The sequence below is a fragment of the Indicator indicator genome, chromosome 15, assembly GCF_027791375.1.
Source record: "Indicator indicator isolate 239-I01 chromosome 15, UM_Iind_1.1, whole genome shotgun sequence".
Classification (NCBI taxonomy): Eukaryota; Metazoa; Chordata; class Aves; order Piciformes; family Indicatoridae; genus Indicator; species Indicator indicator.
This window is the reverse complement of record NC_072024.1, coordinates 5,895,518-5,909,513: the sequence shown is the minus strand read 5'-3', so window position 1 is coordinate 5,909,513 and position 13,996 is coordinate 5,895,518. Positions and strand designations below refer to the sequence as shown.

General features: G+C 45.6%; 1 protein-coding gene across 1 annotated transcript; it reads right to left on the bottom strand.

Annotated features, from left to right (window-relative positions):
- Window positions 1-5,835: 5,835 nt before the first annotated feature.
- LOC128971863 (2-epi-5-epi-valiolone synthase-like) lies at window positions 5,836-13,352 on the bottom strand. Its single transcript, XM_054387586.1, has 5 exons — window positions 13,183-13,352; window positions 10,084-10,717; window positions 8,075-8,308; window positions 7,135-7,387; window positions 5,836-5,936 (listed from the first exon to the last, which is right to left on the bottom strand). Exons 1-5 carry the CDS (start codon window positions 13,350-13,352, stop codon window positions 5,836-5,838), a joined length of 1,392 nt encoding a protein of 463 aa, XP_054243561.1.
- Window positions 13,353-13,996: the final 644 nt, after the last annotated feature.

Here is a 13,996-nt window from a genome sequence, read left to right as displayed (position 1 = left end):
TACCAGAGTAGCTTGTGAGTGGTTCCAGCAGACTTTGTAATGCTCTTTCTTTAGAAATTCAGCACAGTGTTAGCATGTGGCACTGCAGTACCACAATGGAAAAGGTGTTTATTGGCAGCCTAGGATCCCCTTTCTAATTTAGGGTAAAGATTTTTAGGTGTATTTTGACTTGCCTTTTGGTAGTCAGTTGTGCCAGTGCTGTATTTTGGGAGCAAATTTATTGTTGGTGGTGAGAGTGGCTCCAGGTTTTGGCTGGATTGCAGAGAACAGGTAGAAAATCCATCATGGGGATAAGGGCTGTAAGCAGCTGCTCAGTGTGTGTCAGTACTGAGGTGGTGGCAGGTCTGGTTGGAAGCCTCATAGGCTGCTTTGGACAAGCCTGAAAAATTCTGTGCAGGATGAGAAAGTGGATGTTGCAAACAAGGCCACTGAGACCTGATGGGGTCTGGCTTGCTGGAAAGCCCTGGAGCTGAGCTGTGGGACGCTGCAGGACTGGGCTGTGTGGTGCAGTGGCACAGCAGAACCCTGCCACCACATCACACATTGTGCTTTCCTTCCCAGGAGACATACCTGGGAGCTCAGCAGCTTCCCATGCCAGGAAAGAGATGGTGATGCCATCCGACCTCTCAGTGGGCTCAGCCACTGCTGCTCCTGCTGTGGCATCTGGGGGTAATCCTGCTGTGATTGGTGGTCTCCATTTCTGCAGCTCCTTTTGAAATGCACTTGCTTAAAATTGCAGGGAATGGCTTGAAATGACTTACTAACATCAGTAATGGCCAGAGACAGGAGATCTTCTCAATACTGATCAGTATCTAAGGTTGGGGGGGAGGCAAGAGGATTGGGCCAGACTCTTAATTGGTGCCAAATTTAGGTTCCACCTAAATACAAGCAAAAACGTTTTTGCTGTGAGGGTGCTGGAGCAGGCTGCCCATGGAGGTTGTGGAGTTTCCTTCTCTGCAGACATTCCACACCTACCTGAATGTGATCCTGGGCAACCTGCTCTGGATGACTGCTTTAGCAGGGGGTTTGGACTGGACCATCTCCAGAGGCCCTCCTAACCCCCGCTATGCTAGGATTCTGTGAAATGCTTTGCTTGCTCTCTCACCATTTAGCAGTGCCTCTCTAGGGCTCCTCACTCCTGCTGCCTTTCCTCCTTTCTGCCTTTGATAGCAGCAAGAGTTAGACATCAATTGAAAAAAGAAAGGGACAGCACAGCCTTGTGGGGCTGTGTCTTCCCAGCCAGCCACAAAGCTTTGATGAGGGTAGGCTTCCCTCTGCAGGCACAGACCCTGCCACCATGATGGTATCAGTTCCATCCCAGCACAGACCAGTGCCCTCTCTTCGCCGTAAGGACCTGTGGTTTCATGCTGTCATTTGCCAGTTGTTTTCCCTGCCTGTGGTGTATCCTTTGTGCCAGCAGTAACAGCTCCAGACAGAGCAGCACAGAACTTGTTGCTTGTATGAGGAATTGGGCAGTTGCAGTTATGTTCAGAGCTCTTTGTTCAGCCACTTCAAAATATATTTAGTCAAAATCTTTTAGTGTCTTCAAGATCTGTGGCCTGAGTCTCATTTTATGCTGGTTACATCAAATGCTACTGTTGACTGGACATGAGTAGCAACTGCTTAGTTACCCGTTTAGTAAATGTCAGAGCTCAGAACCTTTCTGGTTTAGAACCATAGTATGGTTTAGGTTGGAAGGGACCCTAAGGATCATCTAGTTCCAACCCCCCTGCCATAGGCAGGGTAACCTTCTATTAGACCAGGTTGCTCAAGACTCTGTCCGATCTGGCCTTGAACACGTCCAGGGAAGAGGCATCTACAACCTTCCTGGCCAACCTGTTCCAGTGCCTCACTACCCTCACTGTAAGGAATTTTTTCCTAATATCCAGTCTTAATCTCCCCTCTTCCCACTCAGAGCCATTCCCTCTCCTTTTATCACTATAAGGCCTTATAAAAAGTCCTTCCCCAGGGGCTTTTCGCCCTAATGAGAAGCAGTTTCTAGATAAGGTTGTTTCAAAAGAAATTACTTCAGAACATGTAAATAATGCAATATTTTCTTGTTCTCTGACCACCAAAGTGATTTTATTCAAACACATCCATGAAGATCCTGTGCTGTGGAAAGCCCAGCTGGGTCCCACATGACTTTCCACTTTTCTCTCTAGTAACAAGAGACAGGATGAGAAATGGCCTCAAGGTGCACCAAGGGAGGTTTAGGTTGGATATTAGAAACTTTTTCACTGAAAGGGTTCTCAAACACTGGAACAGGCTCCCCAGGTAGGTGGTTAAGTCCCCTAAAAGATGCAGAAATGTGGTGCTGAGGGACGTGGTTTAGCACCAGACTTGGCAGAGTTAGAGAATGGTTGGGCTGGATGATCTTAAAGGGCTCTTCCAACCCAAACAAATTCTGTGATTTTAATACATCATTGATGACAACAAGAAAATAAGCAGAGATTTTAGATCTAATGACCCAATTGAAAGAAAGAAAAAAAAATAATTACATATAAGCTGAATAAGTGGAAAAGAATTAAATTTATTCTAGACATTAAAAAAGAAAGGCACAATGAGGCGTGTTCTAAAAAGTCTGTTTTATTAATAACACTTTTCCTCTCCCTCCTTTGCTCTTTTGATGACAAGTGTGGCTGAGGCACTCTTCAGCAGACACTGAAGCAATTTAGGTGCTGTCACAAGCCTGCCTTGATACACACCTATTAGTCACACAGCCGTTTTATGCTCTTTAGCATGTTTTAGTATATAATTAAAAATGGGGCTGTCTGCTACTAAGCAACCAAGCGTGTCAGGGGTTGATTGTATTCTGTCACCCACAGCAGAAAGGGAGGGTAAAAAAATAATAATCATGTGTTCACTTTTCAGTCTTAATTGTGCTCCAGCTCCTTTGATGTGTTGTTACACACACACTGGTTCCTGAAGATGGAGGCAAAGATGATGTCTGGGAATGGCTGGCAGGTGACCTGTCACTGGTAGCACATCAGTCCTGGATGTTGGGCTTTGGATGTGTACTCTTCTGAGTTCAGTTTGGCTGGGCCCTCCTAAGCTGCTGCTTGACTTTCCATGGAAAGTGCAGTGCCCAAGAATCTCTTCATAGACATTATAAAATAAGCAGCTCCAGTTTATGTTTGCATTGTGTCTCCTCCTTGTAGGTATGTGGGAGCAGAATTACTGAAGGACACTGACCACTGGACAGCAAATAATGCTGTGCTTCATTCCTTTCTAGATTATTTGATGTGAAAAAATGACCCATTCAGCTCCTGGACAGGTGGTAAACTGCTCATAAGTGTACCCAGGTGACTGCTGTAAAGTTTGGGAGAGGAGCACCCAGAGCTACAGGTCCCCAGTCTTAGCTCACCTTCAAGAGGTGGTGTCTCCATCCACTTGGCTCTTATGTGGAACCCCCAAATAAAACCAAGAAGGAACTGAGTAGCTGGTTGGAAGAAGCACTTGAATTTTATTTCCTTTACGTGTGCAGAAAGAAAAGTTAGAAATACAGAAAAGGAAGAAAAAAGCAAGGAGAGCAAAAGCAAGATAATTACCACTTAAGACCAAGTGATGTCTCACTGATCATGAAGGCTTCGATCAGTAGGAGAGCTCCAGAATTCCCTCTTACCTCAGAGGTTATACCTTTTCCAATCTCCTGTGGTCACAGGTGTCATTCAGTTCCATGGTTACAGCACATTTGGCTGGTGTCAGCACTGTTAAGTGATGTGTGTCAGTCATCTCACAGTGTCCCCTCCATCAAAAGACCTATAAAGCTGTCACAGTGAGCCCCAGCTTGCATTGCAACACCCTTGACCATGGAACCTGTGGCCTTGTGTGGTTACCAGTTGCTGTAATCACAGAGCTTGAGGCCTTGTAGATAAGCAGCTACCTTCCTGGGACAATGGTGTGAAAGCATCTCGGGACAAACATGAAAGAAACAAACTTAATTCCTTACAGGTGGCCAGCACCAGATGGAGCAGGGGCAACATGCACCTCCCCTCCCAGAGGCTCTCAGTATGTTGTTATCCAGCACTGCTGTTTTAGGGGCTCTTTCCAATGCCTGAAAACTTCAGGTCCTCATCTAGTACCATGCCACACTGTCCCTTTCTGGTCTAGTGACCTCATGATGCTGCAGATGGCTGTCCTGTAAGCAGGGGCAATGCTTTCTCCATTCAGTGGCTGCTGTCAGGAAGAGACTGACTAAACTTAGGTTTGGTGGCCTGGCCAAAGGAGAAAAATTCATTGATTTTTCTCAACCACAGGCTTATTTAACTCAGGGGATTATTCTTGTAGGAAGACATGGCTCTGAGGATGTGCTCTGACACCGTTTGCAGACCCACAAAAGGTCTGCTTGGTAAGGTGGTACCCTCTGTGTGAAACCCTGTCCTGAAGCTAGAGCAATGCATGGGTCTGGAGAAGGGTCAAGGAAGTATTTTTGTCTGCTTTTAGGCTCAAGAGGAAGGGGAATTTATGATGTCAGCTTAATTCCTAACTCCTTCAGTGTCTGTCTCTCAAGCACATGCAAATGTAGCACAGCATGCACTGAGGAATGAGTATTTGACAAGTTTTCCAGTTCTAGTGGCTTTTTTATTACTTCAGCAAAACAGAAGCCAGCACATCAGCACAAACTGGTATGACATGAGGAAAAAAAAAAAAAACAACCAACCAAAAATAATGTTGTAAATAATTGAAAGGTTGTTTGTTGATTGTGATTCCGGTGATTCAGCCTCCAGGGAGAAGGATGCCACTGCCTTTACGTTTTTCACAGTCAGGATCTGATATATGACCTGCTCTGAGCCTGTCAGGATCTTGAGACAGGGCACTGAGGCTGCTTGAAGATAATAAACTTGCTTGAAGTCATCTAATTTCTCTTGGTTTTCCCTAGCTGTCCTCTTCTACCTGGAAAGCACCATGATGGGAAAGGAGCTGTGGCCAGCCAGGTATGAGGAGGCTCATAGCAGGTGCTCTGTGAGGATGCCCAGGGTATTCTGTGGTATAGCCTGGAACTCAGCTTTGTTTATAGGCATCATTGGGGCAAATTGTACCTCATTTGTCATGCTGGTGGCTTGCAGGGGTTACGCAGTGCCACCACTGCTATACATTTTGGCAGCAAGAGGAGTCTTGCCAGCAAATCCTCAGTATCTGAGTCCTAAGACATAGGACTGCCATGGTGTCAAGATGTATCTCCCATTGTGCTTCACAGCATCAGTATCTACTGATCTGCAGCTACAAGATGATGCCTGCAATGGGAGTGTGTCATTCTCTTACACTGGGAACAAAGGCTGGCAGCAAAGTTTCTTTTTTTGCCAGTTTGAATGAGCTGAGTACTCAGAATGCCCAAAGCAGTGAGGGAGATATCCTGCTTTAAAGGTTTTTATACAGCATGGAGACTTTGTGTGCTGCTGTCAAGATGCCTCAGTTCTTCTACATGGTCTATGAGCTTGATACACCAACTGACTTCAAGGGTCCAACAGCAAGCAATGGTGGGACAGTGCTGTGCAAGGCCATGGCAGTCCCCAGGTTGGAAAAACCAGATGGAAGAATAAATGCCCCTCTCTCCCAAAGGACACAGCTTACTATGAACTATGCTATGGGCAATTGGTGTTTTCACTCCTGAATGATCATTTCTTGAGCACTACACAGGTCTAATGTATTCCCTTTCAAACAGAACAATTGAAAGAGGTAAATCAAGTCAGATGTTGTTCCATGGAGCTCTGATGTGTATGTGGTTTCACAGATGCTGCTGTATTTATCTTGTCTTCAATTCAGTCCTGCCCACTAACTTACGATGCTGAGCAGCTCCATGCATGGGGCAGGACCATCAGCTTGGTCTCACAGCACTCAAAGGGCAGCTGGCTCTTCTTCCAGGACTGTCTTGCAGTCCCTGACCCACAGCTTGTATGCTCTTTCCAGGGTCTCCTCACAAGTGTCATTGAATATCTCTGCAAAAGCAAGACTTGTAGTTATTTGGGCATCCAGAAAAACATCTCCTGCTCACATGCACTAGCTCACTAAGTGGGAGAGTAGCTCCTCCAGTTTATAAGAGTTTGTGTTCTTGTGTGTAGGGACTGAGCTACATGGAAACAGTCTGGATGGATGCTGATGCAAGAGGTCACAACCTGGCCCCATGCACTGCTTTTATGTTATGGGTTGAGGGGGGGGTGGGGTGGTATTTTAAAGTCTTGTAAGAGGTGTTTCACCCCAGGTACTGAGCAGATTCTATTTGGTTTTCAGGTATTGGTTCTAGATAGAGTATCACATTACATTCCCTTTGCCAAGGACTGTCTCAAAAAGGAACACAGTTCTGACAGTTGGTCTGTCTGCCAGAGCACTGCATTGAGACTGTCAGTTTGCAACCACAGTTGTGGAGTCAATCATAATGCAATTAATTAACCTCAATCCTTAAATAAGTTCTGGTGGTTACACACAAGAGAAGGATCCTGTCCTCAATGAGTTTATTGAGATCATAGAATCACAGGTTTGTGGAGGTTAGAAGTGAACACTGGAGCTCATCTAGTCCAACCTCTCTGCTAAAGAAAGATCACCCAAGAGAAGGTTGCCCAGGATCACAATGTCCAGGTGGGTTCAGAATATCTCCAGAGAAGGTGACTTCACAACCTCTCTGGATGGCCTGGTCCAATGCTTCAACACTCTCACAGGAAAGAATTTTTTCCTCATATTTACAAGGTACTTCTTACATTCTAGTTTGTGCTTGTTGGCCCTTGTCCTGTCACTGGGCAGCACTGAAAAGAGTCTGGTCCCATCCTCTTGACCAACACTCACCCTTTAGTTATTGATCAGCATTGAAAAGAGCCCCTCTCAGTCTGCTCCTCTTCAAGCTAAACAACCTCAGGTCTCTCAGCCTTTCCTCATCAGAGGTGTACTTCAGTTCCCCAGTCACCCCCATAACTCTTCACTGGACTCTCTCCACTAGATTCTTGTCTTGTTTTGAACTGGGGAGCCCAGAACTGGTCACAGTGCTCCAGAGGTTAAGAAATGTTCAGAGATGTCAAGAAAAGCACAAGTGAAATCAGAAATGCCCAACTGCAGAACTACAGAATATGGTTTGCAGCATGACACTGTGCCAGAATTCTCACTGTTCCCCAGGCTCCCACTCCCTGGTATCCCTCACCACAGTACCTGCTGTGCCAAGGCCAGTGGGGAGAGGCATCCGGGGCTGTCCCCCGCTGTGCTTTAAACGCTCCATCAGGGCTTTCTTGATGAGGGACCAGCTGCAGCCACCATGCCAGACTGGCAGCTCCAGGCCCGTCATGCACTGGATGATCTGTTCCTTCTCCTGAGCGGTGAGGAACCCCCGCACGTAGGCGACGTACGTCATGAATGCCATGTCGATGTTCACAGCTTCTCCGTGCATCAGTGATGGCAGAACCCTCTGAAACAGCAAAAGTGGGTGGGGGAAAGCGTTTGGGTTGACAACTAATAAATAAGTTTTCTTTTTTTTTTTTTTTTCCTAAACATACTCCTGGAAATTGACATTTGGTTCCCAGCAGTAGAAGGATTTGCTGCATGTTAGCATCTTGTGATTTATGGGTTGCAGAGAATGATCTCTTTTACAGGTGATTAACTGCATGTAGACTCTCCCTTAGAGATCCAGAATCTAATTCTCCTTCTATTCAAATCACTGATGAAGAGCACCATGGGATGAAGGGAAGAGCTCTTTGCATAAGGTCTAGTTCTCCCCTCCTTATTCCTCAGTGCCAATTTCTCCTCAGTAACACAAACTACGATCTCCAAACCTTTGTGCTGCTGTAGCTCGTGTTGGTGATTTCTAATCTCTGAAGTCTGGGCATCTTTGTGCTTTGGTAAATGCCTGGTAAGAAGCAATAACTGTGTTCTGAGCAGGGGAAATGTCTGGAGGTGTGGGGGTATTGGGGCAGGGAAAGGGGTCTCTTTATCCAACAGGACCAGGCTGAGTGCGTTGAGTGGTCTGAAGTAATGTGCAGATCTGGAGCTTGGTTCAGCTCCTTCTGCACAGAAGTTTCATGCTGTTGACAGATAACTGTTTGTTTGTTTTGAATTATTTTTAAACAGATGTTGAAATGTCAAGTCTGTCACTCACCATTTCCAGTTCTGGGCTTATAATGTGACCAAAATCAACCAGTCTGTCCAGGTCATCCTCCCAGAGGTTGGGAGCCAGCTCTTCCAACATGGTTTCAATGGCAATCCTGGTAGTCTGCAGTGCCGCATCCCCAGGATCAGCAAAGCCACTGTAGGACTGGAACTTGGTGTCCAACAGGTATTTCCCATGGTTCTTGAGCAGGTCAAATAGCCCTTTGTGTTTCATGAGTGCCATCTAGGGTAGAACAGAAGTAGTAATTAAGGATAATTACATTGATCCTCATATGTGCTGTTGAAAGCTTGACTGGACTGTAATACCATGGTCTACACTAGCAGAGAAATGCCTACACACTTGGTACCTGGGCAAGTTCTGCCCCTGCAAGGTGCAAAAACATATCTGTAGACAGTTTCTAGTTGATATCTATATGGGATTGTAGGGGTAGGGGAGGATACACTAGTTTGCTGCCACTTGAAGATGTGACCTGGTGGTGGTCCATGTGTTATCAGCTATGGCAGTGTGCAATTGCCTAACTGGGCTCTGGTAAACTGGCAGAGATGATGGGAAGCACTGATGGGCAAGTTCCCTTCCTCCTGGGCAACCCTGACCATGCTGTGAGCTTGCTGCATGCTCCAGTAACACATAGATGGTTTGTAATGAGCTTTGACTATTTGTGTGCCTGGCAAGAAACTCAAAAATGAGTGGTGGCCATCCCTGGGAGAGGGACTGAATGATGAACATCTTCAGTATAATCTAATCATTGGCATTGCTCTTTGGGGAAGGGAAGGTGGGGAAACAGTGCAACATGGACAATAAAATGGTCCAGAAGAGGTCTCATTCTTACAAGTATGACTTGGGCATTAGTCCCTTCCTGCAGTGGGGAGTGATGACCTGTGGGGTTTCTGGTGCCTGCCAGAAACCTCCAAATGTCCTGGGCAGTTCCCACTACGCCAGCACTGAAAAATCCTACTTATGAGCTCATCCCTAACGCACTTTAATAGCTTAAACTCTGCTTTATTAAAAGTTTTTAAAGCTCTTCAGGCATAAAACCATTTACTGTGCAGTTCCCAGGTAATTTTAGAAGTAGAATTTGCCTCACAGGAGATTGATTGACCACACTCAGCATACCCGTGAGGTAGGTGCAAATTATCTTGCAGGTTATTAATCCCCAGTATAATGAAGTTCAAATTCTCTGCTAGCAGTTCATTTTAGAGAGCTCTTCAGATCAGCCTCAAAGGGAAGATGCTCTCTTCCCTGGTTGTGCTGTGTCTACAACTGGCCTTGAGTTTTGAAGTTTACTCTGCAGGGTTAGCACCAAGCTGTGTGTGAAGGATATTCTAACAAGTTTAGCAACTGTAAACAATTAATTAAATAAATAAATATATAGGCACAATCAGAAGTTGAAGTCCCCATGAAGCCCACTCTTAGAATAAAATTGACTTTGGTTGGAAGGGATCAGAGATTTATTCCAACCTCTTCGTCATGGGCAGGGACACCTCTCAACTAGACTCTGATGCTCTAGACCTCATCCAACCTGGCCTTGAACACCCCCAGGGAGGAGGCATTCCCAAACTCCCTGGACAGACTATGCCAGCATCTCACCACCCTGATGCCATGGATGCCAATGGACATCTTATCAGTATTGTGGCCTTTCAGTACCTAAAGGGGACTTGCAAGAAGGATTGGGACAGACTTTTTAGCAAGGTGACAGGACAAGGGGTAGTTGTTTAAACTAGAAAAGGGTGGATTTAAACTAGATGCAAGAAAAACAGATGTTCTTGGTACTGAGGGTGGTGAAGCCCTGTGAGAGATTGCCCAGAGAAGTGGTAGATGCCCCATCCCTGGAAGGATTCATGCTTATGTTGGACAGGGCACTGGGCAACCTGATCTACTTCAACCCTGTTCATTGCAGGAGTGTTAGGCTGGGTGACTTCTAATGATCCCTTCTAACCCAAGCTACTCTGTAATTCTGTGATTTCAGTTTTGAAAACCGCAGCTGCAAAAGTTCCTACCTTTAAAATTTCCCCGAGGCCATTGGAGATGTGTCGCCGAGGAATGCTCTGAATGAAGGATCTATCCAGGAAGCTAGCTACTGGGGGAGTGTAACCTCCGAGCTTGTTCTTGCACTGCAGGAAATTCACTCCATTCTTTGCCCCCACGCTGGCATCAACGTAAGAGAGAAGGGTTGTGGGGACCCGGATGTAAGGGGTACGTCTTCTGTAGAGCGACGCTGCTAGACCTACGATGTCCAGGCAGACACCTCCTCCGATGGCCACGATGGGCTCCGTTCGCCTGTCCAGGCTGAAGTTCTGGACTTCTTGCAAGATAGTCAAGACCAGGTCCATGGATTTTGTTTCTTCAGTGGTAGGCAGGGCAAGGATTTTGTGCTGAACGTTGTTCTCTTCAAAGTATTCTCTGACTTTGGAACCATAAAGTTCATCAACGACTTCATCTATGACAATAAAGCGCCTCAGCTTCCTTTTGCCACTGGTGGCTAACTCCAGCTGCTGGGGGTCAGTAATGTGACCCCAGAGCAGAGTAGTGTTGGAGGGATCCAGAATATTGTACGTTTCTACCACTTTGTAGCAAAAATAGATGGGAGCTTCAATAGTCCAGGAAATCCCACCTTCAGAGATGCATTCACCTCTAACAAGGATAGAGACAATGGTTTGAAATCATTAGATTCCTCCTCTGTGCTTTTACATGTCTGAACAAGTTCAAGGATGTAGCTGGGAGTGGCAAATGTGAGGTCTCCTGCCCATGCACTGTCAAAATGTGGGGCTGTAAGAGTGAGATGTGTGTCCTGGATGTCATGGCTCAATGGCTTTGGCACTGGAGAAACTCTCTCACAATTTAGAGGGTGGTCAAATGGCTTAACTTCTGCCTGGTAACAATAAATCAGACAGCAAGAAGGGCTGGAGAAACAAATCATTCCCTTCCAGTTAATTCATTTGCCAACGAACCAGCAGAAAACCCCAAACCAGTCATCCCAGCTTCCCAAAGGGAGCTGGAAAGAGATTGCCAAAATTTTCCAAAGTATTTATGAAGGAAATATTCTCTGGCCAGTGTGTCTGGGTGATGTGAGTTTATTTATTCCTGTCTCTTTGCACACAGCCACACACATAGACAAACCTCCTTGCACAATAGTGCCTCTGCAGTTCTTCAGAGGATCTCACCAAACAGCAGACCTCTTTATCTCAAAGCAGAAACAAGGAATGCTCCCAGGTAGTTAAAATTAAAAAAGTAATTACTTGAGAGCTGGCAAAGGTTTCCACAGTGGTATTTGAAAGGATAAATAGAAGCCTACAAAGCTGGCATGTAGTATCTATGCAAACCAGTGAAGAACACAGCCCTGCTGCCCAGGTGCTGCTTCTCCTGAGGGGAAGGGCTGACAGCTGAAAACAAGTGACTTTTCCAGTTTGTTGGAAATCAGGAAGCAATTTAGTTTCGTGTTGTTTGTGGGGTTTTGTGTTTTTGTTTTAATTTGTTTGGTTGGATTTTGTTTTCTTTTTTTTTTTTTTTTTTTTTTTTTTAAGACAGAACAAACCTGTAAGTTGTATTTTAAATCAGACCTCTTCTTGAGCTACCAGTTGGGTAAAAATTCAAAGTTTCTGTGAACCTTTGTTTTGTGTTTTGAATGAGCAGATGTCTCATTGATTACTCAGATTTCTCTACATGCCCAATTTCTTTCCACATGCCTGAGCTTTCTCTTATAGGCCTAAATAGGTGTTGCTCTGCTTTCTTTACCAAATTGCCTCTAAACCTGGCCCTAACACTTTGTTAAAGAAAGCCAGTGAGGGTTTAGACCCTCCAGAAAACTTCTTCTGGGCTTTTAACATGAAGTACTAAAAAAAAAAAGAAAAATAAAAATACCTAACAAACAAACACCAAAACCAAACAAAAAAACCTCAACCAACCAAAAAAACAAAAGAAAAAAAAACCCACCCCCCCCTCCACCCCAAACATCACTATGTACATTGCAATGCACCAAATCTATACCTTATAGCTGTACATTATGTGTGTGTGCATCCATCTCTGGCATGTGACCCTTGTAAGAGACAGGATGGCTTTGAATGTTGCAATGATGGAGTCAGCTTTGGGTGTCAGATAGCACAAGTAGCACCCATTGCAATCCCTCTGCTATCCAAGCATAGGTAGTGAATTTGAGGCTGAATATGCCCTTGTTGAAGCCTGTGTCAGCTGAGGACTTCTCTGGGTGTGCTTTGTGCTGTTGATTAAGGTCCAGCAGGCTGCCTTTGGTTCTGCTGAAGTCCTGTTCTATCTGGTGCAGCTCTGCCTGAGCTATGCTTGTGCTCAGCCACAGCCCATGGCCAGCTGCTGTGGAGATGCCTCTGACCTGGCTGTTAGCTGGGTTAGACTTGTGACATAAACCCTGAGTATGACAAAGGCTAGAATCCTCCTGCCATCTGAAACACAGTTGTATGAAGGAAAGCCTGCATTGCAAATGGGGCTCCCTGTGCTTGTGAAAAGGAGTATGCTGCAATTAAAGGATAATTAACTGGAGAGATGTAATATCAGCAAAGAGCTGTATGTATCCCTGGGGGAAATTTGTCTTTCCCCTCTCTCTGAAGCAACATTAGATGACTTCTACAATTTGAGAGATGTATTATGGGTTTTGTTCCTGTCAGTGATCTACTGTGTTGATTTAACCCATCTAGACATTTCAGTTGTCTGAAACTATCTCTGAAAACTCATCCTTCTCCCATACCTGCTCGTGAGCTCTTGTACTCAATGAGTTCCTGCACAGACAAGGGAGAAAAAAGGCCAAGTGCATCATTCAGGACTCGCTGCATAAACATTTCAGAAGATGATAGAAACATCCCATCTCCCCAGACTGAGGCTGTTGATCAAATTCCCTCTGTAACTTAGCCAGGTCATGCCAAGGAGAACAGCAAGTCCCTGCACTGCCGCGCTGTGTGCCTTTTGAAGGCCACTTTGGTAGGGACGTACAGGTAACGGCACGTTTGAGCCACAGTGGCACACAAGACGTTTTCTCCAACTGAAATGAGTCCCACCAGGCAGACCACGGTTGGGCCAGCCAGAGACATCCATCCCAGTGGCCAAGGAGCAACATGGGCTCCTGTACTTACATTTTTGCTTCAGAGAGAATCATCTGGTCCTCGCCATCGGAAAGAGCTTCTCCTTTCTTGACGCGGCACCACGTGCTCTTGACTCGCACCAGCTGGAAGTCTGTCTGCTGGGGTTCCTGGGGCATCGTGGTCAGGGCCACTGGAGCAAAGACTTCTCCTGACAACGGCATGTTTGCAGAAGGTAAAATCTCCCTGTTAAGAGATCTCTTGTAACTGGGTGCTTTTGAGGTGCTTTTTAAAGGCTTCAGCTGACCAGGTATTGGAAGGGGAGGTCTTGTCTCCACAGGGGAGAACAATTACAAAACTAGGATTATCTAAGCTGGGATGCATGTTAGGGGTGGTAGGAGCATTTGAAGACACGTGCAGGTACCAGGATGGAGTTGTATAATCAGCTGGTTTTATGATGCTGAAGAAGAACAATGGGAGTGCATACATCAACTTCCAACATGATGCCCTGCAGCAAATTTAAAGTTATGAAAGGCAATTTGTGTGACTCTTCAAGACATTCAGGAACCTCCTTTGCTGTGTGGAGCCTCTGATCTGTCTCTGGCTCTAATCCATTCCTATGGGGTGAGATAGGAGCAAGAGCATAGGGACAGGATTGACAAGGGCTGTTTAAACCTCTTTTGAACTCACATTTCTGGGATTCTGTTGTGTTGAGAAAGGGAATAATTTTTCATTGTTGTTTTCAGCTTTTGTGGTGGGTTTAAAGAAATAATCAGAGAGAGTTTATCTGCTGGGAGATGAGCTGAGTTTTGCCCAGCTTCCTGTGGGACTCTCAGATAATGAAGTTTCCCTGCAGTGGAGTCATTTC